This window comes from Bos javanicus, chromosome 8 (genome assembly GCF_032452875.1).
Source record: "Bos javanicus breed banteng chromosome 8, ARS-OSU_banteng_1.0, whole genome shotgun sequence".
Lineage (NCBI taxonomy): Eukaryota > Metazoa > Chordata > Mammalia > Artiodactyla > Bovidae > Bos > Bos javanicus.
Genome location: NC_083875.1, coordinates 65487703 through 65514980, shown reverse-complemented (window position 1 = coordinate 65514980; position 27278 = coordinate 65487703). Strand labels below are relative to the sequence as shown.

At 37.7% G+C, this 27278-nt stretch overlaps 1 protein-coding gene across 4 annotated transcripts in view; it reads right to left on the bottom strand.

Moving 5' to 3' along the window:
• Window positions 1–739: 739 nt before the first annotated feature.
• The window catches only part of STX17 (syntaxin 17), a 74454-nt gene continuing 47915 nt past the window's right edge, over window positions 740–27278 (bottom strand). For all 4 annotated transcript variants that reach the window (XM_061425799.1, XM_061425801.1, XM_061425800.1 and 1 more), the window contains exons 5-8: window positions 17912–18027; window positions 17783–17833; window positions 7932–8018; window positions 740–7189 (exon numbers count right to left, since the gene is read on the bottom strand). In XM_061425799.1, coding sequence (XP_061281783.1) covers window positions 6950–7189; window positions 7932–8018; window positions 17783–17833; window positions 17912–18027 — 494 coding nt within the window. In that variant the 3' untranslated portion in view covers window positions 740–6949. The remainder of the gene's footprint in view (window positions 7190–7931; window positions 8019–17782; window positions 17834–17911; window positions 18028–27278) is intronic.

Here is a 27278-nt window from a genome sequence, read left to right as displayed (position 1 = left end):
CATGACTATTTTCTCAGTGGGTTTTCAATAAATATTTACGGAATGAATAACAGGATAGGAAGAAAGCAGACATTCTGTGTCAAGCAGGGGATCTCACAACAGAGGCCAGAAAGCACAAATCATTTCTTACACGTGGGGAAGAAGAGCAAATATGCTGAATGTACCAAGAGCCCAGGCAAAGGTGAGTTTTATTACTAACTTCTCTGGCAAGGAAGGCAAAGCGAAGAACTTAGAGGGTTGTAACAATCTTATCTGACACAAAGAATCCATTTAAACAAATAATTATTAAATGTATATATTAAATACATACACACACGTATAAAAACTACCCTGGTCTGTATACTCATCTAACCAGCTTCATCACTCACATTTAACTCCTTCGTTTTCTCTAAGCACACTATACTTGTTCATGTTTTGAACCCTTTGTACTTGCAATTCTTTTGCCATTTAAAAGCTTACAAATCCGGTCTTCAGTCAGGCATATTCTTCTTCGGAGCACTGCTCAAATACCCCATGTTCTACAAAGTCTTCCCCTTCTTTTCCAGGCAGAACAAGTCACTCCATTCTCTGTATCTTCATACTTTGCTCTCCTTTTTTAGGGTACTTACCATGTTTTACGGTGATTTACTTGCTTTGAGTGTCTGAATTCATTAGCCTGAATGGTTTATAAGGGTAGATTCTATAGGTCTAATATTTTTCTACACATGGCACTGACACCTAACATAAAACAGGCATTCAGTTAAATGTTTGTTGAACAAGTGAATTTATTGCATGTTTCCTTGTATAAGCACCACTCAGCAACACACAAGTAAATTTAGGAGGCTTTACAGAATTGTAGAAATTCTCTGTTGGACCTTTTCTTGTGCTGACCCTTGCTAACACCAAAGGTTTTAATAATAAAATGGAAGACATCATTGGGGGGTTAATTAATGAAACCCAGGTAAACATCTTTTTTAGTGATTAACCAATCTCTAGTACTTAAGAAATACTAATCTCTAGTACTTGAGAAGTACTCTTGAGTGCTTTCCTCAAATATTGATCAGTCAAGTTTCTCAGAGGAGCTTGACAATAGTCAATTCTAGTCTGGAGTATCTATGCTGCTAAATTAAAATCCTCATGGCTTTGGCTATCCAATGCACAGGTGGCAAGACTGACATTGTTTGAAGGTTAAGAAATTGAATATACTTTCTTCTTGGGGCGGGGGTGGGGGGGGACAAAAGATTTCTTCTCCTTAGGAAACAGCTTTTAGGCTTGTTCAAAAGCTTAAACAAAACTCAGCTGGTTAGTTTTGTAAAATGTAATGTTACAGAAATTAGTCTGGAAAAAATGTAAACATAGTTTATAACCATTTTGTCCCTTCACCACAGAAAACCTTAAAATCATTCTTATAGAATGTCTGGTTTTCAGTGGCACTGTCGTATGGTGAGTAGTGAGTCTGAAGAGACAAGCTGGGGCCAAAATATGGAAGGGAAAAACTTGATCGGCTATTCAATAGGAGCTGCTGAAAATATTTCAACAAAAAATAAAAGACGACTTTTGTGGCAGTGATGTGAGGAATGGTCTACGGTTGGGGAGGATGAGGTAGGGGATGTGAGGTAATATAGTCTTTTACTAGAGTGATGGCTATGAATAGATATAAGAAATGAAAAAAACTAATATTCAAACAGTTGACAAGACCCAGGAGGAGGCTAAATATAAAGAATGGACAATGTTAGGTTGGGGGAATCCCTGGCTGAGAATGGGAGAAAGCAGCCACCCTGAGTAAAAGCTTACTACAATAGACAAAGACGAAACTAAAACCCTGACCTGATTCCCCAGCGAATTCTCTTTCCACTAGAGCTGTTGACTGATTTGGAATGTTAATGTTGGTCTGAAAGACCACAAACTTCAGCAAGCAACTTGATATGGCATAACAGAAACTCAGTTAAATTATTTGAGAATTTTTTTCTTGGACCATGGTTATAATTCTAACTTTTGTGTTAAGTAGCTTTAACCTTGGGGAGATCACTTGCCTTTGACACCTTTCATGTTTTTAAATAAATTTATTTTTGTTAATATTACATAGATGTTTTTCTTGTCTATACCAATAATTTCTGAGGGCAGTAATATAGATAATATATGGATCTTTTACCATTGACTGTTTATAATACCCAATAAGTGTCTTTGTAAAATGGTGTCAAATTAATCAGTATAAATAGTAAGAAACTCCTGTTAGAAACATGACGTGTTGATAAAAACACAAACAAAACCTGAACTGTTTACATTAATTTAGGCTAGTAGGGAAGCTTCCCTATTTTTTATTAGGCTTCTCACTAATTAAAGTTTCGAGCACTGATAGCCACCACCATGTCATACTTCATCACAAGAGAAGAAAATGCCGTTTTACAGGAGAACCAGTTCCCCAAGTTCTTTTTTGTCCTTCTTCCCAGAGATTTTGAGTGGCAGCAATGAAGGGCAAAGGGGACCCTGAGAACAAAGAATGGCTTGGTTTGGCTTCTGTGACTTTTACTGGAGAAAAATGCTGTACATAATTGTTTATACTTAAGTTTCTACAGCCTTTTGTGATTCATAGATACTTCAGTCCTTACTCCTGTGCAAATTACTTTTGGCACTTATGCAGCCCACAGAGGGTGGTTTTTGGATTCACAGAATTCTCCCTATACAGCACTCAGTTTCAGTATAACCTAAAATTCTTGCTCCTGGAACTCTGGCCAACACACCCATCTTCTGGGGCTTCTTAGGTTATTGGCTCCTGCACAGGTGGGTAGAAGAGCTAAATCAGCACAAGAAAAGCAAAACTAAGGAAAGAAGACGTCATAAGGATAAAGGAGGATAATCTGTGACTAATAAACACTGAGGTGGCTTTTTGACATGATTTGTAAAATGTCTGTAAAGCCAATTCCAAAAGAATAGTTTCAAAAATATTCTAAGTAATACTAGCATCACTACAGTAAGTACATGGCCTCCCAAGGGTACCATGGTAAAGGATAATAACTCAACTCTATGAGTTATAATTGTTTTAAAACATTACTTCAGAGTTTATTTTAAAATGCAATATAAAAAACACTGCTTAAGTGATAACTATGATCCACAAAGATAAGGAAATGTGTAGGATATGTGTGGGATGGAAACACTTTTATAGTCTAAGGACCAGATTCAGCACTATGTACTTCTGCATTGCATGTGTGTGTGTTAGTCGCTTAGCTGTGTCCAACTCTCTGTGACCCTAAGGACTGCAGCCTCACCTGGCACCTCTATCCATGGAATTCTCCAGGCAAGAATATTGGAGTGGGTAGCCATTCCCATTCCCTTCTCCAGGGGATCTTCCTGACCCAGGAATCGAACCCTGGTCTCCTACACTGAAGGCAAATTCTTTACTGTCTGAACCATTAAAAACTCTGAGGTTCCTGGACATTCAGTGATGAAAAAGAAGATTTTAAGAAAAGTGTAAATGAATGGCACATGTAATTTCAAACCAAGCCTACCTTAAAGAATACATGGGTGTTTGGGTGAAGCAGAGTGACTAGCCCATCACAATTTTATATACAGAAGCAGCACAGTATGAGAGTACAGAAGTTTTTGTAGTTCAACAGACCTAGTTTACATCCTGACTTCACCTTTTTGCAGTTGAATAACTGTCTGCAAATTAGTTTCTCTGAGACCCAGTTTCTTTACCTATAAAATGCCTAGTGAAGTGCCTGACCAACAGAAAATATTCCATAAGTATCAGTTCCTCTATAAGGGTTTTTTTTTTTTCTTTTTAGAAACTAAATGTCAACACCTACTGGTAGATAATGAAATCAATTTCATAGGTTACAACTGCTGCTGCTGCTAAGTCGCTTCAGTCGTGTCCGACTCTGTGCGACCCCATAGACGGCAGCCCACCAGGCTCCCCCATCCCTGGGACCCTCCAGGCAAGAACACTGGAGTGGGTTGCCATTTCCTTCTCCAAAGCATGCAAGTGAAAAGTGAAAGTGAAGTTGCTCAGTTGTGTCTGACTCTTAGCGACCCCATGGACTGCAGCCCACCAGGCTCCTCCACCCAGGGGATTTTCCAGGCAATAGTACTGGAGTGGGGTGCCATTGCCTAACTAGCATATTTTAAAAGCCAAAACAATAAAACACAAACTACACTGAACATAAAGTATTGTTCCATAATGCATATGCTGAGTTTTTATATAAATGCATTTTTTTTTTACTATAGATTATAACCAGAAAGTTTCAGTCTCTGCTCTACAGCTAAATTCTCAGGTTATTATATCAACAAGGCTGTAGGAATGCTGCCTGTAACCAAATAAGCCTCAGTAAATTTTAAGAACTTAAAATGTTCCTTACTTCTAACTTGCTGCAGTAAAAATAATACATGAATCATATAGAAGATAAATTTAATCTGATACTACAGGGCATTAAATCCAATTTTAAGACTGGTTTCTGTGTCATACTGACTAATTTATATTTCTAACACATTACAGTTTATAGGTATATCATTCATAGTTGATTAAACACTTACAGAAATTTCTACAAAAAGTTGGCTATTAGGCTCTCTTAATGAGGAAATTAGATACAATTTCCAAATAATTTTAAATTATAAAACTTTAAAAAAGGACTGTAACTTACCTAAGCATAAAATATTACTCTAGCTAGAGTAATATTCCCATCCTGGTGAACAGTGGGAAAAAAAAAAAAATCAAGGCCTATATGAGCACATACATTGATGGCCCACACTAGCTCAGTGAAAAGGAAAGATCCCAAAACAAATGTGAGGGTCAACAATAGGCCTCTTTCCTCCAACAGGTCTTGAGTAAAACCAGCCTGACAGTATAATGAATCCTAGTGCTGTTAAGATGGTGAGCTAGCCAATTTTAGATTGGCAGAATAGAAATAATATGCAGTGATGAAGACTGGGCTATGCTGAAGGGTAAATGCTAGAAATTACAGAATTCAGCAGTTCAGCTGAATCTTGATGTAGCTATATCTTAAATTTATAATTTTAGCTGACAGAATCAGAATGGCTATTATTAGAACCCATGGGATTGAAGTATAGGAATTCTGTTTTAAATTAGCACCCTGGGCAATTCTGATCCTCATTCTGACTTGAACATCCTGTGTTAAAGGGACAGCAAGGATCAGAAAACATAAAAAGGTGGAGCTCAAAAGTAATTATCCCAACCTCACAGGTATCTAATCTGGATCAGAATCTGACACTTATTCAAAGTACTCCCTCCCTGGTATTATACTAAAGATATAAGTCAGCAGGGACCAATATGTTTTCCAGTTATTCAGTGACAATACGAAATGGTGTGTTACCTCATTGGAATTCATTGGCAAGAAGCAAAAAGTATGAAAGAGAAAGGTATCTTTAGATTAGACATACAAGTAAAAGGCAGCAATCAATAAAAGTTATTAAGAGTAAACTCAGCAAGAGATAAGTGATAAACCATTCAACCACCTGATGAATCCATCTGGTTCCTGAGCAGAGAGCTCACATCTTTTATGGTATAGGTGCCCTTTCCTCTGTCCTCAGAATAGAATAAAGAACAAGGCAAAAGGTGGTTCCTTCCTACTTCAGATGAGTTGAGGGTACAAGATGAGGCTGCCCATAATCTTAAATTCTTTTTTCCTAAATTTAAAATTTCTCTGCTATTTGAGACAGATATTGGGTTGGGCTGGGTCATGCTTGCTATCAATGTCAAGTATTGAAATTAGCACCACAAATCCTCCACCAGGACTGAGTCTTGGTGCCAGGCCTTGTCCATCATCAATCTTGAATGTGAGAAAAGGCAAGCATAAATGCTATTCTTGGGAAGAAAGGCAGCTGTACAAAGTGAAGGAAAGCACAGGAGATAGTAAAACCTAGGGAAAAGGATGGTAGTAATGGAAGTGAGGTAGAAAGCTAGTTCTTAGCTCCTCCAATTGCCAGCTGAAAAGACAAAAGAAATAGGGTCAAAGACTCACTGCATGGCAAGTACATGAGCCCCTTGAAATTGTAAGATGCCCCAAGAAATGATCTGGTTATCCCCACCTTGCTTATTTTTTAGCCCAAACTCTAATAATGTTTGGAGATCAACACCTCTCTCTCTACAATACCACAAAAAAAAAAAAAAAAAAAACCAGACTATGAGAAAAGTCTTCATTACACATTGGTAGAATTCATCCCGTAAGTCAAAGAACTTTTCAAAATTACGGGAAGGCAGAGGGGACTAGATATCTGAGGTGTTAAGAGATAGGCTGACTTGAGACTCTGTGTTCTTTATGTACAGAGAGGCAGAAGAAAGATTTCAAAGAAGAAGCTAGTGTCACAAATTAAGATATCTGAAGGAGAAATTGGGCCTCTTTTCCCATTTTCTTACAATATTTATTTCCTTTACTGGAGAACAGTGTTAGACCAAACAGCAATAGGGCTCACCAAATGGACTCCATTATGTAGTTCACTTGGGCCCCTTGCTACATCCTGATTTCCCTATTTGATGTGAAAAGCTCCTGAACTTCCATTCTTTTCTCTGTTAAACTGTCTAAATAATGTATATTTAGGAGTTAAAGAAGCATATTTACAATATGCTTAGCCTTGGAGTCTCCAAGTCAGGGTCATGGAAGAAACTATTCTGAAAACAGTCCTTCCATAATCCAACATGTCCACAGATCACAAGTCCTGATCAAAGTTATAGGTTCGGTTTTCACATTTCCAAGTAGAAAACCTACTCCCTGGCAGTTCTTTAACTTTATCTGACAAATATTGTACACCCTCAGTCCAGGCTCCTCAGTTTCTCACATCCCCATAATACCCCAGCAAACAACAAAATATATCCTCTTATCACAGTTCAATCCCACTTGAGCATCTACAGCCACTTTTTGGATACAATCATGTTCTGAAAGCTGACTGGGTGTCCAACAGCAGCGAAGGTCGTCATTAGGATAGACATGTTGGCACCAATAATACTGAAGTTTGGTTTTTAACTACATTTTTTGTCAGTTTGGCTGGGGAGATCTGGACAGCTGGAAGCGAGCTTCTCCATCATTTTCTGTTTCCTTCTTTGTATCAATTTTCCACCTGTGAAGCCCAACACCCCACCACCAAGTGCAGCTGCAATTCCTGCCACTTTGAAGCCTGCAAGGAGGCCAATCGGACCCCCCACCACTCCTCCGATGAGTGCACCTGCCACAGGCAGAGCTGCCAGCTTGTATTTTGCAGCCTGTAAAAAAAAAAAAAAATTCAATTTAGAAATTGAGTTGAGAATATCTCCCTGTGGTGATATGCATTTTCCTCTCATTACTCCTGGCAATGCCTCTTTAACTCGTGGTACATAATTAACCTTAGAGATTGTTCTGGGGTTGGGGGAGGGGAGAAAGTATTCCACAGGTACTCTAATTGCTCCAGATCTCAGAACTGAGAGAAATGAGCTACAAAGAGTGGACTGCTACAGATTGATTTTACTTGCAAAACAGTCAATCCACTAACTATCTAGCTAGCTTATTTAAACAGTTTCAGTAGCCACAGATACTCCCAAAGCTTTTATGTTGCACACAGATTACTCCATGCTATGTACCTGGGGTTAAAAGCCACGTTCTGTGGGAAATAGATGGACCCACACCATGTGTGCTGTCACATCCCTAAACTTTGGCCCCTACTGGATTCTGGCAACCCTCTCTACTCCTCTCCTGAACCCCCGAAAACATTCTTTTGTAACACCAAGTGCCATATAGCAGGGCTTCAGTTTACTCCCTCTCTGAAAAAATTTCTCTCCCAACAGAAGGAATCTTAGAGTAGAATATTACAACAACCATTGATTTCCTGCACTACCTATGTGTCATTTCTTCCTTATTTTCTTAATTGCTGGTTCCCTCAACATTAAAGAGAACAGATCAATTGGGTTAATACTAGGGATTCCTGAGAGCCAGAGTACCATTGATTTGTCAGCAGGAGCAGAATCTTACCTTCCCCAAGTTTTTGGTTCCCTCTTCAACATTCACAGCAGCAGTGTTGACATGGTCTTCAATGCTGTCAATCTTCTCCTGCTGAGACTAGATGCAAAGGAATTATGAGTGAACGTTCCTGCTGGGGAGCAGCAGTCAGCCAATACACACTACTTTAATTCCTGTAATCAGAGCCCTGGGTACTGCAGCCTTGCAGTCTTAATAGCGGTTCATTAATAGCATCTGATAAACCATGTTGAAAGTACAAATTCACTTGTATGAAAAAAAGAGGGTGACTTAATTATTAGACAAGAAAAGGGTGGCACCTTTATAGGAAAAAGCATCTCACACTAAAATCCATTCTAACATACAAACATATTATTCTCCAAATGAATCTACTTTCCAGGAGGAAAAACATCCAAATAAGCATTTACATGTCACGTGAGGTTTGATGGAAAAAAAACAAAATCAAACCAAAACCCTTTCTAACTTATCTTCTTTGAAGATTCAGTTTAAAACAGACAAATCTGTCTCAGGAGTTAAATGCCCTTGATCCAATAAACACAAGTTATTATGTTTTAGGAATAAAAATATAATATGGCTTGATCTGCCATAAAATTGTTCCATTTGTGATATGCACTAGGGAGCAGTGAATGAATTTATTGTACCATGTTTTACACCTGTACACTTCAATACATTTAAAAATCATGACAAGTTAAAATGTTTCAGATCAAACATATTAATAAAGCCTTCTACATAAAATGGCAACATCTGTGCTGACACAACAGAAACACGGAATCTCTGGGTGGAAGTGCAATTTTCCCCTCAGCTATGTGAAACCCCACTATACCACTTCTGATAAGTGGCCACTGAATCTCAGCTCAAACATCTCTAGTGACAAGAACTCACTACCTGACAGAGGAACATATTCCCATTTTTAGAAAACTATATTTATATGGAATTTACATATAATATACAACCAATTCTTAGGGCATATCCTTTGATTAGTTCTCACACATGTATAAACAAACCCATGTAAGCATGATCACATCAACTTTTGAGGGTCTTTTTTTTTAATTCACAGAAAAAAGAAGAGAATCCCTCTTCGACCCCAGCTAAATGCCAAATTAGACTCCGTTCAGAGCTCAATCTGGACCCTATTTGTCCACTGTGATCTTGGCTCTTTATGCTGGGCCAAACTATACATACACAACTTTATTCTACTACAGGACACCAAGCCCCAAACAACAAAGCCTCCTCACCCCTATCTACCAACCTTCCCTTTTGCTTCTGATTTACTTATGTTTGCTTTCATTGACCTAGGCCTCCCAAATCTGACAACCATCAACTTAACACTGGCACCTCATATTGTTCTCAGCATCCCTTAAACAATTATTTAAACCATTTATGAGGATCACTGTAGTTTTCTCAAACTAGAGTAATGAATAGACTTTTCCTTTTTAAAGGAAAACAATTCTCCAAAGAATCTAAAAATATGTTTATGGATTCAACACTGACTTAGGTTTCCTTACCTGCCTGAAAAAAATAACAGAATATTAATAAGCAGTTATAAGAGCACCTAAGATTCTGAAGGGAAATGTGATTTATTAAGTTAATACTTGTCAAGCAGAATGCAATTTGGGCATCTGAATCAGAACTATGAAGAACTGTTTTCCCCTTGTTGGTAGTTGTACAGTTTTATTAATGTGCCTGGAAAGTACAGGTTTAAGAAACAAATGCGAAAATTCCAGGTATGTTCCTTTATTCTTCTCTCTGAATTCCAGCCAGCTTTCAAGGCCAGCTTTAGTCTTAGATCCCAACCAACTAAGCTATCTTGGTTCTGAGCTCCAAAGATAGATAATATATTCACCTTAATTATATGCATTCATATACACAGAAAAGCCCAGAAACAGGCACATAAACACTATGATACACAGGCAGAGTCTACTGGCCTAGAGTAGGCAATAAGCAGGGTGGGTAAGTACAGTGTTGACATTAGGGGATTCCAGTAATAGGAAAGGGACTATAGGAACTATAGTACTAAAATGTCTAAAGGTATTGGTGGTGGCAAAAGTAGAATTCTAAGCAAAGAGGGAATCAAACAGGGAGGGACAAAGGCAAGAATGCAGTGGGTCAGGGAAGGGAATGGTGTGTGCGTGTTAGTCGCTTAGTTGTGTCCTACTCTGCGACCCATGAACTATAGCCTGCCAGGTTCCTCTGTCCATGGAATTCTCCAAGCAAGAATACTGGAGTGGGTTGGCATTTCCTACTCCAAGGGCAGGGAAGGGAGTGAGAAATAAGACAATATCTCATGGAGTCCTCCCATCAATTTACAAAGCTAAGTGTTGTTAACATTCTGAAGGTCACATAAATAATAAATGGAAGAATCTGATCTAATCAATTACAACCCAGTTTTTATGCATTGGGAGTAAAACTTAAGCATAAAAGCCATACAGGATATGGCAAAAGGTAGAGACAAAATTGGATGAGCAGCAATAGTGACAAGCTATTGAGCAAATGGCCCAGAGTTTTCCTAATTCCTCTTGACTAGAAACAGGGCTGGTTCTACAGTTACAAGAACAGAAGAGGGCACTTGAGCAATAAGGCTGAAGAAAAAAATCAGGGTGTCTAGTAGATAATAATTAACATTTACTGAAATATACATGGATCTCTTAACGGCTTTGCAAGTACTTACTTATTATGGTGAAAGTATATATAAAATTTACATTTTTTAAGTGTATAATTCAATGGCATTAAGCACATTCACAATTTTGTGTAACTATCGTGACTGTTCTATAGGTTCTTTTTAATACTATTCTCTATTCTTCATTGTACTGAGTTTAGCACAATACTATGCACACAAAAAGCATTCCATAAATACATGGTTAATTAGCCTAAATACTATCATGTCCATGTGATGATAATGAAAGGATGTGGTCACTTTAGTTATGTTTCCAAATCATATCGTGTCTAAATGGAGTTTCTGTTGAGTCCTTGACCATGTGGTCATGAGAACTCAGTCACCCTGGGAACAGTAATCAGGGGTTCTCCTTTGAGCTTTTGCCTAATAGCATTCTGTCTCATGTCCTTACACAGACTATTATAAATAGGACATCTGTATAGAGCCATGGCTATACCCAAAGCTTTCTTATACAAATCTTTCTTAGATTAGGGGCTAGGAGCTGCTTATATAACCTAATAGGAAATATAACTTGTACATGTTTAGTTTTCTTTTTATATCAACTTTGAGGTATAATTTACATACATTGTAACTCATCCATTTTATTGTGTAAATATTGATGATTTTCAGCAAATGCAAATATTTGTGTAACCCTACATGTACAGATTTTACAAACTGCATTAGATCAGATTATGAGTTATAAAAATTGAATAAATCATGATTATAAAAACAAATATTTTTGGAATTTTTATTATATACTTCTCTTTCATACACAACTATATTAACAGATTCTACAGATACCTAACTCAGAAATTTCAAGCATTTAGCTGCTTCTGATTCAGAAGCATAAAAAAGTAAAATGCTTCAAACAATTTACTGTACTCAATTTTAGGTGTTACATTTCGAGAAATAAATCCACAAACTAAATAACTAGTACTGAAAAGCTGAGAAATTAGATTCTAGAAGAAACATTAGAGAATCAAAGGTTCTTAAGAGAAGAAAATATGCTGAGGTGTGGTTGGGTGAGGAAGGATAATGTTGATCTCAAAAAGCTGAATAATTTTTTTTTCCTTTCCATTATGTTTTAGTACAAGAATATTGAATATATTTCCCTGTGTGATTGGGTAGGACTTTATTTATGCTGTACATAGTATTAACTATTTGCATCTGCTAATCACAAATTCCCAGTTGATCTCTTCCTCACCCCCTACCCCTGTGGCAACCACAAGTCTATTCTCTATGTCTGTGACTCTGCTTCTATTCAGTAAATAAGTTCATTTGTGTTATATTTTAGGTTCCAAGTATAAGTGATATCATATGGTATTTGTCTTTCTCTTTCTGACTTCAGTTAGTATAATCTCTAGGTTCATATATGTAGCTGTAAACGGCATTATTTCCTTCTTCTTTATAGCTGAGTAGTATATAGAAAACCCTAATAACTCCACGTAAAAACTACTAGAATTGACAAATGAATTCATGAAGGTATCAGGATATAAGATTAAAATTTTAAAATTCCTTTTAATCATATAAAAAAATATTTAGGCATAATAAACTTGACCAAGAAGGTGAAAGACTTACATGCTGAGAACTATAAAACATTGATAAAGGAAAGATGATTCAAAGAAACAGAAAGATATCACATGCTCTTGGATTGAAGGAATTAATACTGTTAAAATGGTCATTCTACCCAAAGCAATCTACAGATTTAATGCTATCAAGCTACCCACAACATTTTTCTCAGAACTACAACAAATAATCCTAAAATTTATATGGAACCATAAAAGACCCAGAATTGCCAAAACAATCCTGAAGAAAAAGAACAAAGCAAGAGGGCTTCTCTGGTGGTTCAGTGGTTAAGAATCTGGCTTGCAGTGCAGGGGACACAGTTCAACCCCTGTTCTGAGAAGACCCCAAATGCAGTGGGGCAACTAAGCCTGGCACCACAACTACTGAAGCCTGAGCACCCTAGAGCCTATGCTCCTCAACAAGAGAAGCCAGCACAATGAGAAACCCACACACCACAGCTAAAGAGTAGCCCCTGCTGGCTGCAACTAGAGAAAGACTGTTTGCTACAAAGAAGACCTCAGTTCAGTTCAGTCGCTCAGTCGTGTCTGACTCTTTGCGACCCCATGAATTACAGCACGCCAGGCCTCTGTGTCCATCACCAACTCCTGGAGTTCACTCAAACTCATGTCCATCGAGTTGGTGATGCCATCCAGCCATCTCATCCTCTCTTGTCCCCTTCTCCTCCTGCCCTCAATCCCTCCCAGCATCAGAATCTTTTCCAATGAGTCAACTCTTCGCATGAGGTAGCCAAAGTATTGGAGTTTCAGCTTTAGCATCAGTCTTTCCAATGAACACCCAGGACTGATTTCCTTTAGAATGGACTGGTTGGACCTCCTTGCAGTCCAAGGGACTCTCAAGAGTCTTCTCCAACACCACAGTTCAAAAGCATCAATTCTTCGGCGCTCAGCTTTCTTCACAGTCCAACTCTCACATCCATACATGACTACTGGAAAAACCATAGCCTTGACTAGATGGACCTTTGTTGGCAAAGTAATGTCTCTGCTTTTTAATATGCTATCTAGGTTGGTTACGGAGAAGGCAATGGCAATCCACTCCAGTACTATTGCCTGGAAAATCCCATGGGCAGAAGAGCCTGGTAGGCTGCAGTCCATGGGGTCGCAAAGAGTCAGACACGACTGAGCGACTTCACTTTCACTTTTCACTTTCATGCATTGGAGAAGGAAATGGCAACCCACTCCAGTGTTCTTGCCTAGAGAATCCCAGGGATGGGGAGCCTGGTGGGCTGCCATCTATGGGGTAGCACAGAGTCAGACACAACTGAAGAGACTTAGCAGTAGCAGCAGCAGGTTGGTCTTAACTTTCCTTCCAAGGAGTAAGCATCTTTTAATTTCATGGCTGTGGTCACCATCTGCAGTGATTTTGGAGCCCCAGAAAATAAAGTCTGACACTGTTTCCTCATCTATTTCCCATGAACTGGTGGGACCAGATGCCATGATCTTCGTTGTTTGAATGTTGAGCTTTAAGCCAACTTTTTCACTCTCCTCTTTCACTTTCATCAAGAGGCTCTTTAGTTCTTCTTTGCTTTCTGCCATAAGGATGGTGTCATCTGCATATCTGAGGTTATTGATACTTCTCCTGGCAATCTTGATTCCAGCTTGTGTTTCCTGCAGCCCAGCATTTCTCATGATATACTCTGCATATAAGTTAAATAAGCAGGGTGACAATATACACCCTTGACGTACTCCTTTTCCTATTTGGAACCAGTCTGTTGTTCCATGTCCAGTTAGAACTGTTGCTTTCTGACATGCATACAGGTTTCTCAAGAGGCAGGTCAGGTGGTCTGGTATTCCCATCTCTTTCAGAATTTTCCACAGTTTATTGTGATCCACACAGTCAAAGGCTTTGGCACAGTCAATAAAGCAGAAATAGATGTTTTTCTGGAACTCTCTTGCTTTTTCCATGATCCAGCAGATGTCGGCAATTTGATCTCTGGTTCCTCTGCCTTTTCTAAAACCAGCTTGAACATCTGGAAGTTCATGGTTCACGTATTGCTGAAGCCTGGCTTGGAGAATTTTGAGCATTATTTTACTAGCGTGTGAGATGAGTGCAATTGCGTGGTAGTTTGAGCATTCTTTGGCATTGCCTTTCTTTGGGATTGGAATGAAAACTGACCTTTTCCAATCCTGTGGCCACTGCTGAGTTTTCCATATTTGCTGGCATATTGAGTGCAGCACTTTCACAGCATCATCTTTCAAGATCTGAAATAGCTCAACTGAAATTCCATCACCTCCACTAGCTTTGTTCGTAGTGATGCTTTCTAAGGCCCACTTGACTTCACATTCCAGGATGTCTGGCTCTAGGTGAGTGATCACACCATCATGATTATTTGGTCATGAAGATCTTTTTTGTAGAGTTCTTCTGTGTATTCTTGCCACCTCTTGTTAATATCTTATGCTTCTGTTAGGTCCATACCATTTCTGTTCTTTATCAAGCCCATTTTGGCATGAAATGTTCCGTTGGTATCTCTAAGTTTCTTGAAGAGATCTCTAGTCTTTCCCACTCTGTTGTTTTCCTCTATTTCTCTGCATTGATCACTGAGGAAGGCTTTCTTATTTCTCCTTGCTATTCTTTGGAACTCTGCATTCAGATGCTTATATCTTTCCTTTTCTCCTTTGCTTTTCACTTCTCTTCTTTTCACATCTATTTGTAAGGCCTCCCCAGACAGCCATTTTGCTTTTTTGCATTTCTTTTCCATGCAGATGGTCTTGATCCCTGTCTCCTGTAAAATAGCACGGCCAAAAAAAAGGAACAAAGTAGGAGGCACAACTCTCCCAGACTTCAGACAATACTACAAAGCTACAGTAACAAAAACAGCACAGTACTGGCACAAAAACAGACACATGGATCAATGGCACAGATTAGAGAGCCCAGAAATAAACTCACACAAAGGAGGCAATACACAATGGGAAAAAGACAGTCTCCTCAGCAAGTGGTGTTGGAGAGCCACATGTAAATCAATGAAGTTAGAACATACTCTCTCACCACGCACAAACATAAACTCAAAATGGCATAAAGACTTAAATGTAAGACAGATACCATAAAGTGAACATAGCCAAAACATTCTCTGACATAAATTACAGCAATGTTTCCTTAAGTCAGGCTCCCAAGGTAATAGAAATAAAAACAAAAATAAACAAATGTGGTCTAGTCAAACCTATATGTTTTTACACAGCAAAGAAAATCACTTTTAAGAAAATAGACAATCTACAGACTGGGAGAAAATATTTGCAAATGATGTGACCAACAAGAGATTAATTTCCAATATATACAAACAGTGCATACAACTCAATAACAAAAAGGACAATCCAATGTAAAAATGGGCAGAAGATTGAAATAAACATACAGATAGCCAATAGGCATGTGAAAAGATGCTCAATATCTCTAATTATTAGAGAAATGCAAATCAAAACTATAATGGGGTATCACCTCACACCAGTCAGAATGGGCATCATTAAAAGGTCTACAAATAACAAATGCTAGAGGGGGTGTGGAGAAAAGGGAATCCTGCTACACTGCTGATGAGAATGTAAATTAGTACAGTCACTCTGGAAAACAGTATGGAAGTTCCTCAAAACATTAAAAATAGAGTTCCAATATGATCCAAAAATACCACTCCTGGGCATATATCTGGAGAAAACTATAATTTGAAAAGACACATTCACCCCAATGTTCACAGCAGCACTCTACAATAGCCAAGACATGGGAGCACCCTAAATGTCCATCAACACAGAATTATGTTATTTACACACACTGACAATTTTACCTCTTCTCTTCCAATTTGGATACCTGTCTTTTTCTTGTCTGATTCCCATGGTTGGGACTTCCAATTCTATGGTGAATAGAAGTGGTGAGAGTGGGCCTCCCTGTCTTGCTCCAGATTTTAGTGGGAAGGCTTTCAGCTTATCACTGTTGAGTATTATGTTGGTTGTGGTGAAAAACTTTTATAAGGAAAAAAGACTTTTCAGGACAGGGTTTCAGATGGCAAAAGTACCAGAGGGAAGTTATTAAGGGCAAAGTTTACTTTACATAAGAAAAAAACATCTACGAGTTAGCGCCTCCAAATGGAATGAGTGTATCTCTGCACTGTGATTGTTCAAAAGGAGGCAAAAGATCATCTATTTCAGAAGCTGGAGCAAGAGTAGAATCATTAGATTAACAGGCCTCATAAGTCCTTTCCAATTCCAAACCTGAGATTGTGTGACCTAGGAACTTCCTATAATTTATAGCCAGATGTCAGGGAAACCATAATTCAAAGATGTACAACCCCTAACTCATAGTTTGTCAAGAACAATGAACAAAACCCAGACAGAAGCATATGTAGAAACAGACATGCACCTGTATACACACACCCCCCCCCCTTCCCGTAATTCCTGGGAAGGAAAATAAGAGTAACTTACAAAAATGACAGAAAATCTGTTCTATCTTTCCCACCAAATCTTTGTTAACAGTATCACTGGCCACCCAATTATGTAGAATAAAGCCTTAATTTATTTTGACTCTTCCACCTTTCTCCAATTTCTTATAAATTGACCCCAGAAATGCCTTGAGGCTGCCTTTTACCTTTGTATTAATATTTGTATTGCCATGCACTCAGTGAAACTCTTGCAATTGATTCCAAAGGTCCTTCCACCTATACTCTCCTCCCGCCCAGGGCAATTATTCACATGGCTAATAGTGATCTTTCTGAAGTACAGACTATCACATCACTCTATCTACTCAAAAATCTACTGGATCTTTAATATCTACAAAGTAAAGTTCAAATTCTTTGGTATGGCTTTCAATGGCATCTCAATCTCCTTGCTTAGTTTACCCATGGTACCTTATGCATTAGTCACATTGTTAACACTTGTTATTCCTGAAAGGACAGTTGTGCTCCAACCCTTTGCGGCCCCATGGACTGCAGCCTGCCAGGCTCCTCTGTCCATGGGGATTCTCCAGGCAAGAATACTGGAGTGGGTTGCCATGCCCTCCCTCCAGGGGATCTTCTCAACCCAGGGATCAAACCCAGGTCTCCCACATTGCAGGCAGATTCTTTACCAACTGAGCCACCCAGGAAGCCCATACACTTTTGTACTCTATGTTTTTGTTTAGATATTTTCAACTGCACCCCTCATTCCCACCTGTGGAAATTTTACTCAATTTCCAAGGCTCAAGGCAAATGCTACCTATCTTATGACACTATTCTTAATGTGCCATGACACCTGCAACTTTCCCTTGGAATTAAACACTTCTCCTTGGAGCCAATAATACTTTTCATAGCTTATTTTTACATTTAACAACAATTCTTGAAATTTCCGTTTTGGTGTGGTCCAAGTTTATGGCCACCCACTGTAAATCCCTGAAGGCAGAGAGCAGGATTCATTTATTTCTATATACAATCTTGTCAGAACCCTAATACCCAGTATATTCTATATAAAAAAATGCTTAATAAATTTTTTTTAATTGAAGTGGGACTTGAGGACACTTAAGACTTCGGTCCATGGCTCAATACCAGTCTTAGAAATTGTAAATTCTATTAAAATTCTAGTCAGAAGTCTAGTAATTGATAAAAGCCTCTTATTCTATTAATCCAACATCTCTGAGTCAAAAACAGTTATATACTTACATTCACTAGGAGAGAGAAATCAGTGACCAGTTGGCTAAGTTCAATTAAGTCCTTAAAAAGAGAGAGAAAGAGGAAATTACTTACTTTCACGCCTCACAGCTGCCAAAAGGAAAATCATTTCTAACATACCGCTTCTAAGGTCTCCCATGATTCTGCAGCATTTTGATCTCGAGGAATTTCAGGCAATGCATAAATCTGAGTCATACTCTGAGGATCAGCTTCATCTTCAGTACTGTGAAATGTTCCTGGATGAACATAGCCTCATGTTTAGAGTATATCTGCTTTGTTAGAAAGATGGTAGCATGAATCAATTCCATGAAACAATTACCATGTGAAATGCTTACTAATTAAGTTCAGGCTAAAAGTAAATTGATTATCTATGGGGAGGTTAGTTAACAAACACTATTTCTTTAATTATTCTACAAAATCATCTAAGAAAATTACTACAAAATTACTACTTACCCAATCTGAACAACTAGGGCTAGATGCTAAAGTAGCATAAAGTAGAACTATTCTATTTGGCCAATGTTCTATGAAGAGATAACCTAGTCGAAATAACACTTTTCATTGCTAAATCAGTAACATTTTCTTTGGCTATTTTAGTAATAAACATCAGATTAACAAGATTTTAAAAATAAGGAAATGATGCATTTTTAGCAATGAAAAATCAGTCATTTTTGGTAATAGTAACTTTGTTATTAAACACCTCTTACCATATGTATCCTTTTGCACATACTGTCATCCTTCTCCTCAGAGTAATTTTTCTGGCCTGTGCCTTCATTCTTCTATGTCTTTTCTGAATTTTAAAAAGTCATCAACCCTTTAAGCCTTTAGTCATTAACATTGCTATAAAGATGAATTTATACTCCAAACTCTACCTTCAAGTCTTTCTTATTACCTCTTCCTTGGTTTTACCAATGTCATTAATTGATATTTATAAAATGCCTACTATATACCAATCAATGTGCTAAGGTCAATCAGTTCCAAGAAGTCATAGTGGTTAGGAGTATTGGCCTAGTTGGAAAGACCTGGGTTAGAATCCTAGTTTGCCTGTTTACTAGCTCTTTGATTTCTTTGGCTTATTTCCCTCATTTGCAAAATAAGGTGATGTTTATTTTAAATGGTGCCTAGCTTATCTATTAAGAATACTGTCACTGCTGTTACTGTTAATGGAGTTTACTATATAATGCATGATATAGACATGTTTACAGGCCAAGTTCAGTACAGTCTGAAAAGAACTATGATGTGGGTAAGTATGGTATGCTATGTGAGCACAGAATAAAGGTATTTAACTGAGACTTGTAGAGAAAGAGTGATTTGACAAGGTTGTGAAGCTAAAGCCTGAGGATGAACAGAAATTATAGTGCTGAACCGGGGCAAGCGTGAAGGGGGAAGGAGAGAATATTAAGGTCAGAAAGACTAACGTGCTTAAGTTTAAGAACTGAAACCAGTCAGTATAGCTGAAGCACAGACTATGACAAGAGAAAGCAACGGTTGAGGCTGGAAATCTAAGGTGACATCATTTATGGCACTGTAAATTACATTAAAGAGTTTTATCTTTCTCTTAAGATCAATATGGAACTTTTAAAAGGATTTGAAGACTACTGGGAAATTGAGGGTGCCATAATCAGATTTCAGATTTAGACAGGTAATCACAGCTGTAGTGTGAAGAACAGATTAAGGATGGAGTTGAAAGGCAAAAAATTAGAGAGTGAAAACCAGTTGGGAGGCTTTTCAATGTGTCTGGTGCTAAATGATGATGGTGTGCTCTAGTGTGATGGTGTGAACAGTGGCAGTGGAAATGGAGAGATGAGATCTGAAGGTCTACTTCCCTTTGTCTTCCTTACTGAAAGCTCAAAACATCAAGTACTTTAATATTTCTGAGCATCCATTACATTTTGGGTTGAGCATCAGAGATAAAAAAGTGAACAGTACAAAGTAGCTGTTCTCAAAGAACTTACATTCTAGAAAAGTAAACATACAAACAGACAATCCTAAAACAATAAGAGACTGCACTGATACCTAGATAAATAGATACAGATACCTACAGTGTTTATGGGAGTTTCAAGCTGGGCATGGTGTCTGACCAAGTTTGGTGTGGTGTGCAGTTTATGGAACAACTTACTAAAAAAGGTTAATTTTTTCTTACTAGGCTAAGAAGACAGGAATATAAATTCTAAATAGAGAGACCAACATGAAAAAGGTCCTCAAAAAATACCCAATATAGCTTAACATAAAATCAGCAGTCTGGTCTTGCCAAAGCATAAAGTTGAAAACGTACAGCTCTAAGTATAAGACATTATAGATGGTTAGGAGGAACCTTGCAGCCCAGTTAAAGACTTTGGACTTTATTTGGAAGACCGTGGAAATCTACTAAAGGTTATAAGCAGGAAAGTAACATAGTGATGTGACCTGATGTATTCCTAAAAGTAAGTCATTATGACTCTTAAGTTCATCTTTTCTACCAATTTCTCTTTTCATCTAAGCCTATGTGGTTGTGTTAGTCACTCAGTCGTGTTCAACTTTTTGCGACCCCATGGGCTGTAGTCCGCCAGGCTCCTTTGCCCATGGGATTCTCCAGGTAAGAATACTGAAGTGGGTGCCACTCCCTTCTCCAGGGGGTCTTACTGACCCAGGAATTGGACCCAGGTCTCTTGGATTGCTGATGGACTCTTTACCATCTGAGCTATCAGGGAAGCCCCTCTGAATGGTATTTTATAAAACTGCATTACTATTTTACTTTCAAAGTTTGTGAATGTTTTACCTTTTAAGAAATAAAACCTATTTGAATTGTTTAGGAAGGGCAGTCAGTTGATTAAAAGTTAAAAATTTGTAGGTTTATCAGAATTGACAGTGTTCTTTTAATTTTGAATCTTAACTGAAATGAATATATTTCCCTACCTTAAAGGTAGAGCAAAACAACACATACAAAGTTTTACATTACAACATATGGCAAATATCCAACATATTAAAAGCTCTGATTTTTACAAACGTTTAGGAGAGTTATTTACTCCATGTCCTAAGTTATCACATAAAAAACTTTTTACTTCAAAGTAATTAATTACTCTAAGATCTTTCTCCTACTTAATATTCCATTTGTAATAAGAACTCCAACTTCCTTAATAGAATGATAAATAATGATACCTCTTTTCATTAACAGATCAAATGTAAAGCAAAACTTTGTAAATATCACTCAAAATTGACTTTTTAAAGCCATAATTATTGTACTATTAGAGAAGCTTCCAATGCAGTATGCCAGGATGTATAACAAAATGAGGAGGGATTATCATACAAAAATTCTTGATCTAAAAATGAAGGGATGGGAAATGTTTGACATTTTAAGCAAACATAAAAGATTTCCCTCAATGAAAAAAATAATTAAATGTTTAAGTCATTTACGTTTCACTTGAAACCAAACTGCGTATGCATCTTAGTTCAAATGGAGTCTTAGAACAAAGAAATCTGTTCTCTTCCATGGAAAATCCTGCTGTAAACTTACAACTCAGAACATTGCTAATCAATTCAAGGCATGACTAACAAGAAAGGAACCTCTTAATTTCTACAACTTCCGTAATTCATTTATTCCAGCTTGTATTAAAAATCACTATCTCAGTGTTCATCCATTGACTTTGAACTTTTACAAACTACTGTAGACATAATGAGGCAAAACACAGAGAGATTATAGCTGCAGGAAAGACAGCCAAAGAATTCTTACCCTGTCCACTGAAGTCAAAACTGCTATTGTTGTATAATAATCTCAGTTTCACTCACTTGCAAACAAGTGCAAGTGTAAAGTCTATGTGGAATATGGAATCACTTAGCAGTGTTATTCAGATTCTATTTTTTTAAAACATTATTGACTATAAACTCAAACATTAAGATATTTTTAGTTGATGTGAAAAGTAAGATTAGCAACATAGACATAAGACTTTTTCCTTCTATGTGTCCAAACTATTCTCACTATACCCTCCCCCATCTTTCTCCACACATCAGGAAGGGCAATGATTCCAGTAAGAATTACAACACAATATTTAAGGAACTTCCACTACATTTTACATTAGGAAAAGTTCCATTTTAAATCTAAGTTAATTCAAAAGCATTTCCTGAATTCTTTCATGTTCCTACAGCTTTATCATACTGAAATTACTTTACTGATCATCTATATAAACCTACCTATCAAGATAAAGTGACTTTGGAGACATGGCTTAACTTAGCTCCAAAGGAGCATTTTTAAGAAAATTAAAGTCAATTCAAAAGACACCTTCTAAGTAATATATAAAAACATCTACATGATTCACAATGTGTTCAATAACAGTATACATATACCTGTGATAAAATCTAGTATTTCATCAAATTCAACATGCTGGTCTGAAGTTCCCAGCAGTTTTAATGTTGGACTCTTCTTTTGTGAATAGTTGTTTAAAATGTTGTAAGATTCTGTTCCTATTGCACTGGTGAAGTGTGTGAGCTGGATGGGAAGTAAGAAAGACAAAGACAGAGAGAAGCACTGATTTGCTCTATATGACTTGATACACCTTGCTAAATACAAATCAAATTTGGAGGCTCATCACTTCTCTTGGTGGGAAGCAATATGCTAAAAATGAAATTAGATACACAACTGAGACAGAAGGGAGTTTCTCAGATCAAGCAAGATTGGCAGAGAAGATGTGCTTTAGAAACTCTCAGAATCTGGACAAAAGATACAGCAAAATCATCACAGCTTCCCCCTAAACGTAATAGGCTTCTTTCATTCTCCAGAGAACATAAAACATTCTATTCTACTTATTTCTATCTGTAAATGAAAAACTATTTTTGTATTTTGATCTCAGTCATGGAAATGTGGCATTGCTCCTGAATTTCTTCTCTCATGTTTCCAACCAATTTATTTATAATCAGATTGAATTTTTAAAGGAAAAAGCATTTTAAGGCACTTAAATTTCTGTGCAAATCACTTTTCTTTTTTTTTCTGTATAAGCTGTCACTACTGTTATGAATACCAGAAGCAAAAATAGGAAAACAGGGGAAAAAAAAAAAAACCCAGAGAGCACAGGATAAAAACATGTAGGATGACAGAAAAGAGTCTATAGCTAGAAGACCACACATAGAGCAAACCCAGTTCTTTCCCCACTATTAACATCTTATGTAAATCAGTTATTTCCTTTTCATTATTCTCCTTTCCCACCCTCTCAATTACTTGTTAATATTTATGGATTTAACACAACCTAGTAGAAACTTCATGTTTGGTGAAATACTCAGGCACTGAGTGAGACAGTTAATTTTAACTGCTTAATGTTGGCAATGGATACAAAGTCAAAGCACAATCTGACCAGAAGACTGTTCAGAATTTGAAACTATACACAGTGTTTTAGATTATGAGTTTTTTTAGATGTTTTAGATTATGAGATTCAGGTATCTGATCTCATAAATGGAGTGACTGTTTCAATCAAATCTGCACTAGACGCAGAGATTTAATTTCATAGTTTCTCTCAGTGGCAAGTGATTAGTTCTTTAGCTAATCTGGTGCTCCATGAAATGAGAAGTTTGAGAATCAACAGAGTTGGAAAACAAATTTCACCTGCTATTTCTTCTCCCTCACCCTCTAGCTCTGCCCCAATCTTCTTCACTTTCTCCATATACATGCTTCCTCAAATTTTCCCATCACTTTTTTTTTTTTTAAATACCAGTCAGCTACCTACAGAGAAAGTTAATTGCCAGCAAACCGGGTAAGCTGCCTTTTTCTAATAATCACCCAATTCCTCTGATGACACGTTAAACCAAATTTGTTGAGCCCAAGCAATTCTACTAGTAAAAACACAAACAATGCAATAATAAAATGCAAATTCAGGCTAAAATACTTAAATAGAACTCAAAATTTTTGTTTGTGAGGGAATTGCTGGTGATGGGCAATTCAAAACTAAATAGCAGAAGAGACTGATATCAGTGATTCTTTCCAGAAAATCCACCATCTTCACTGTTATTACTACCATCAGAACTGTCAGAGGGTCTGGTAAATAAGATGACTCCTTAATCTCATGGAATTTACAAGGCCCAGTTTCTCTATACATAAACAGAAAGCATAGCTTTATAATTCATAGTTAGAACAGCATTTAGCCACATCATTATGGAGGTGATAATTCTATATGAACACAATGATATAAACAGTAAAAAGAATTCTGCCTAAATACTCTTCAACCAAGGTTGAGTGCTAAGATTTCTTTCTACCCAAAACAATACTTTGGGTAGTGTTGTTAGACAGTGGTTATCTACACAGTGAAGTTACTAGAGCACACCTGAAATTACAAAACTGTCTCTAAAAACATTTTTATTCATTCATACTTATAACACATTTATTAACAGTCCACTATGTGCTAAGTTCTATATACTATATGCTTAGGTACTGAGGAGACCATAAAAGTAAGATTATCCAGAAACTCTGAATAATGGCCTAAATGTTTCTTATATTAAAAAAAAAAAAAAAAAGTCGTGTAAAATTGGATTCATTAGCACTGAAAATATAGTATTAAAACAATCAGGTTTTTCACTGGTGAAAGAAATCAAAGAGGACACTAATAGATGGAGAAATATACCATGTTCATGGATTGGAAGAATCAATATAGTGAAAATGAGTATACTACCCAAAGCAATTTATAGATTCAATGCAATCCCTATCAAGCTACCAACAGTATTCTTCACAGAGCTAGAACAAATAATTTCACAATTTGTATGGAAATACAAAAAACCTCGAATAGCCAAAGCGATCTTGAGAAAGAAGAATGGAACTGGAGGAATCAACCTACCTGACTTCAGGCTCTACTACAAAGCCACAGTTATCAAGACAGTATGGTACTGGCACAAAGACAGAAATATAGATCAGTGGAACAAAATAGAAAGCCCAGAGATAAATCCACGCACATATGGACACCTTATCTTTGACAAAGGAGGCAAGAATATACAATGGATTAAAGACAATCTCTTTAACAAGTGGTGCTGGGAAAACTGGTCAACCACTTGTAAAAGAATGAAACTAGAACACTTTCTAACACCATACACAAAAATAAACTCAAAATGGATTAAAGATCTAAACATAAGACCAGAAACTATAAAACTCCTAGAGGAGAACATAGGCAAAACACTCTCTGACATACATCACAGCAGGATCCTCTATGACCCCACCTCCCAGAATATTGGAAATAAAAGCAAAAATAAACAAATGGGACCTAATTAACCTTAAAAGCTTCTGCACATCAAAGGAAACTATCAGCAAGGTGAAAAGACAGCCTTCAGAATGGGAGAAAATAATAGCAAATGAAGCAACTGACAAACAACTAATCTCAAAAATATACAAGCAACTCCTACAGCTCAACTCCAGAAAAATAAATGACCCAATCAAAAAATGGGCCAAAGAACTAAATACACATTTCTCCAAAGAAGACATACAGATGGCTAACAAACACATGAAAAGATGCTCAACATCACTCATTATCAGAGAAATGCAAATCAAGACCACTATGAGGTACCATTTCACACCAGTCAGAATGGCTGCGATCCAAAAGTCTACAAATAATAAATGTTGGAGAGGGTGTGGAGAAAAGGGAACCCTCTTACACTGTTGGTGGGAATGCAAACTAGTACAGCCACTATGGAGAACAGTGTGGAGATTCCTTAAAAAACTGGAAATAGAACTGCCTTATGATCCAGCAATCCCACTGCTGGGCATACACACTGAGGAAACCAGAAGGGAAAGAGACACGTGTACCCCAATGTTCATCGCAGCACTGTTTATAATAGCCAGGACATGGAAGCAACCTAGATGTCCATCAGCAGATGAATGGATAAGAAAGCTGTGGTACATATACACAAGGGAGTATTACTCAGCCATTAAAAAGAATTCATTTGAATCAGTTCTAATGAGGTGGATGAAACTGGAGCCTATTATACAGAGTGAAGTAAGCCAGAAGGAAAAACACCAATACAGTATACTAACGCATATATATGGAATTTAGAAAGATGATAACAATAACCCTGTGTACGAGACAGCAAAAGAGACGCTGATGTATGGAACAGTCTTATGGACTCTGTGGGAGAGGGAGAGGGTGGGAAGATTTGGGAGAATGGCATTGAAACATGTAAAATATCATGTATGAAACGAGATGCCAGTCCAGGTTCAATGCACGATACTGGATGCTTGGGGCTAGTGCACTGGGACGACCCAGAGGGATGGTATGGGGAGGGAGGAGGAAGGAGGGTTCAGGATGGGGAACACATGTATACCTGTGATGGATTCATTTTGATATTTGGCAAAACTAATACAATTATGTAAAGTTTAAAAATAAAATAAAATTAAAAAAAAAAAAAACAATCAGGTTTTGGAGCCAGGGAGTGATACAGGAGCCTCCTACTTTCTAGGTAAATAAAAAGAGGAAAACTGATCAGATGTAACATCTCTCAGATTGTATTCTAATTTGTAATTTATTTATTGTTGTCCTCAGACGCTTTGAGATATCATGGACTGAAGCTTGCCAGGCTCCACTGCCCATAAGATTCTCCTGGCAAGAATACTGCCATGTGTGCATGTTAAGTTGCTTCAGTCATGTCCGACATTTTGCGACCCTGGGGACTATGGACCACCAGGCTCCTCTGTCCATGGTATTCTCCAGGCAAGAATACTAGATTGGGTTGCCATGCCCTCCTGCAGAGGATCTTTCCAACCCAGGATCTGAACCCACGTCTCTTACATCTCGTGCACTGGCAGGTGAATTCTTTACCACTAGGGCCACCTGGGAAACCCAACATTAGAAAAACTAATATTATGGCATCCAGTCCCATCACTTCCTGGCAAATAAAAGGGGGAAAAAGTGGAAGCAGTGACAGATTTTATTTTCTTGGGCTCAAAAATCACTGTAAATGGTGACCACAGCCATGAAATTATGACGCTTACTCCTTAGAAGGAAGACTATGACAAACAGGGCTTCCCTGATAGCTCACATGGTAGATTCTACCTGCTATGTGGGGGACCTGGGTTCAATCCCTGGGTTGGGAATTTCCCCTGGAGAAGGGAACAGTAACCCACTCTAGTATTCTTGCCTAGAGAATTCCATGGACAGAGGAGCCTGGCAGACCACAGTCCATGGGGTCGCAGAGTCAGACACAACTAAGTGACTAACATATGTGTGTGTGTGTGTGTGTATGACAAACCTAGACAGCATATTAAAAAGCAGTGCCATAACTTTTTCCAGTAGTTATATACAGATGTGAGAGTTGGACCATAAAGAAGGCTGAGCACCAAAGAATTGATGCTTTCAAACTGTGGTGCTGGAGAAGACTCTTGACAGACTCTTGGACTGCAAGGATATCAAACCAGTCAGTCTTAAGGGACATCAACCCTGAATATCATTGGAAGGACTGATGCTGAAGTTGAAGATCCAATACTTTGGCCACCTGATGCAAAGAGCCAACTCAGTGGAAAAGACCCCACTCACTGGAAAAGACCCTGATG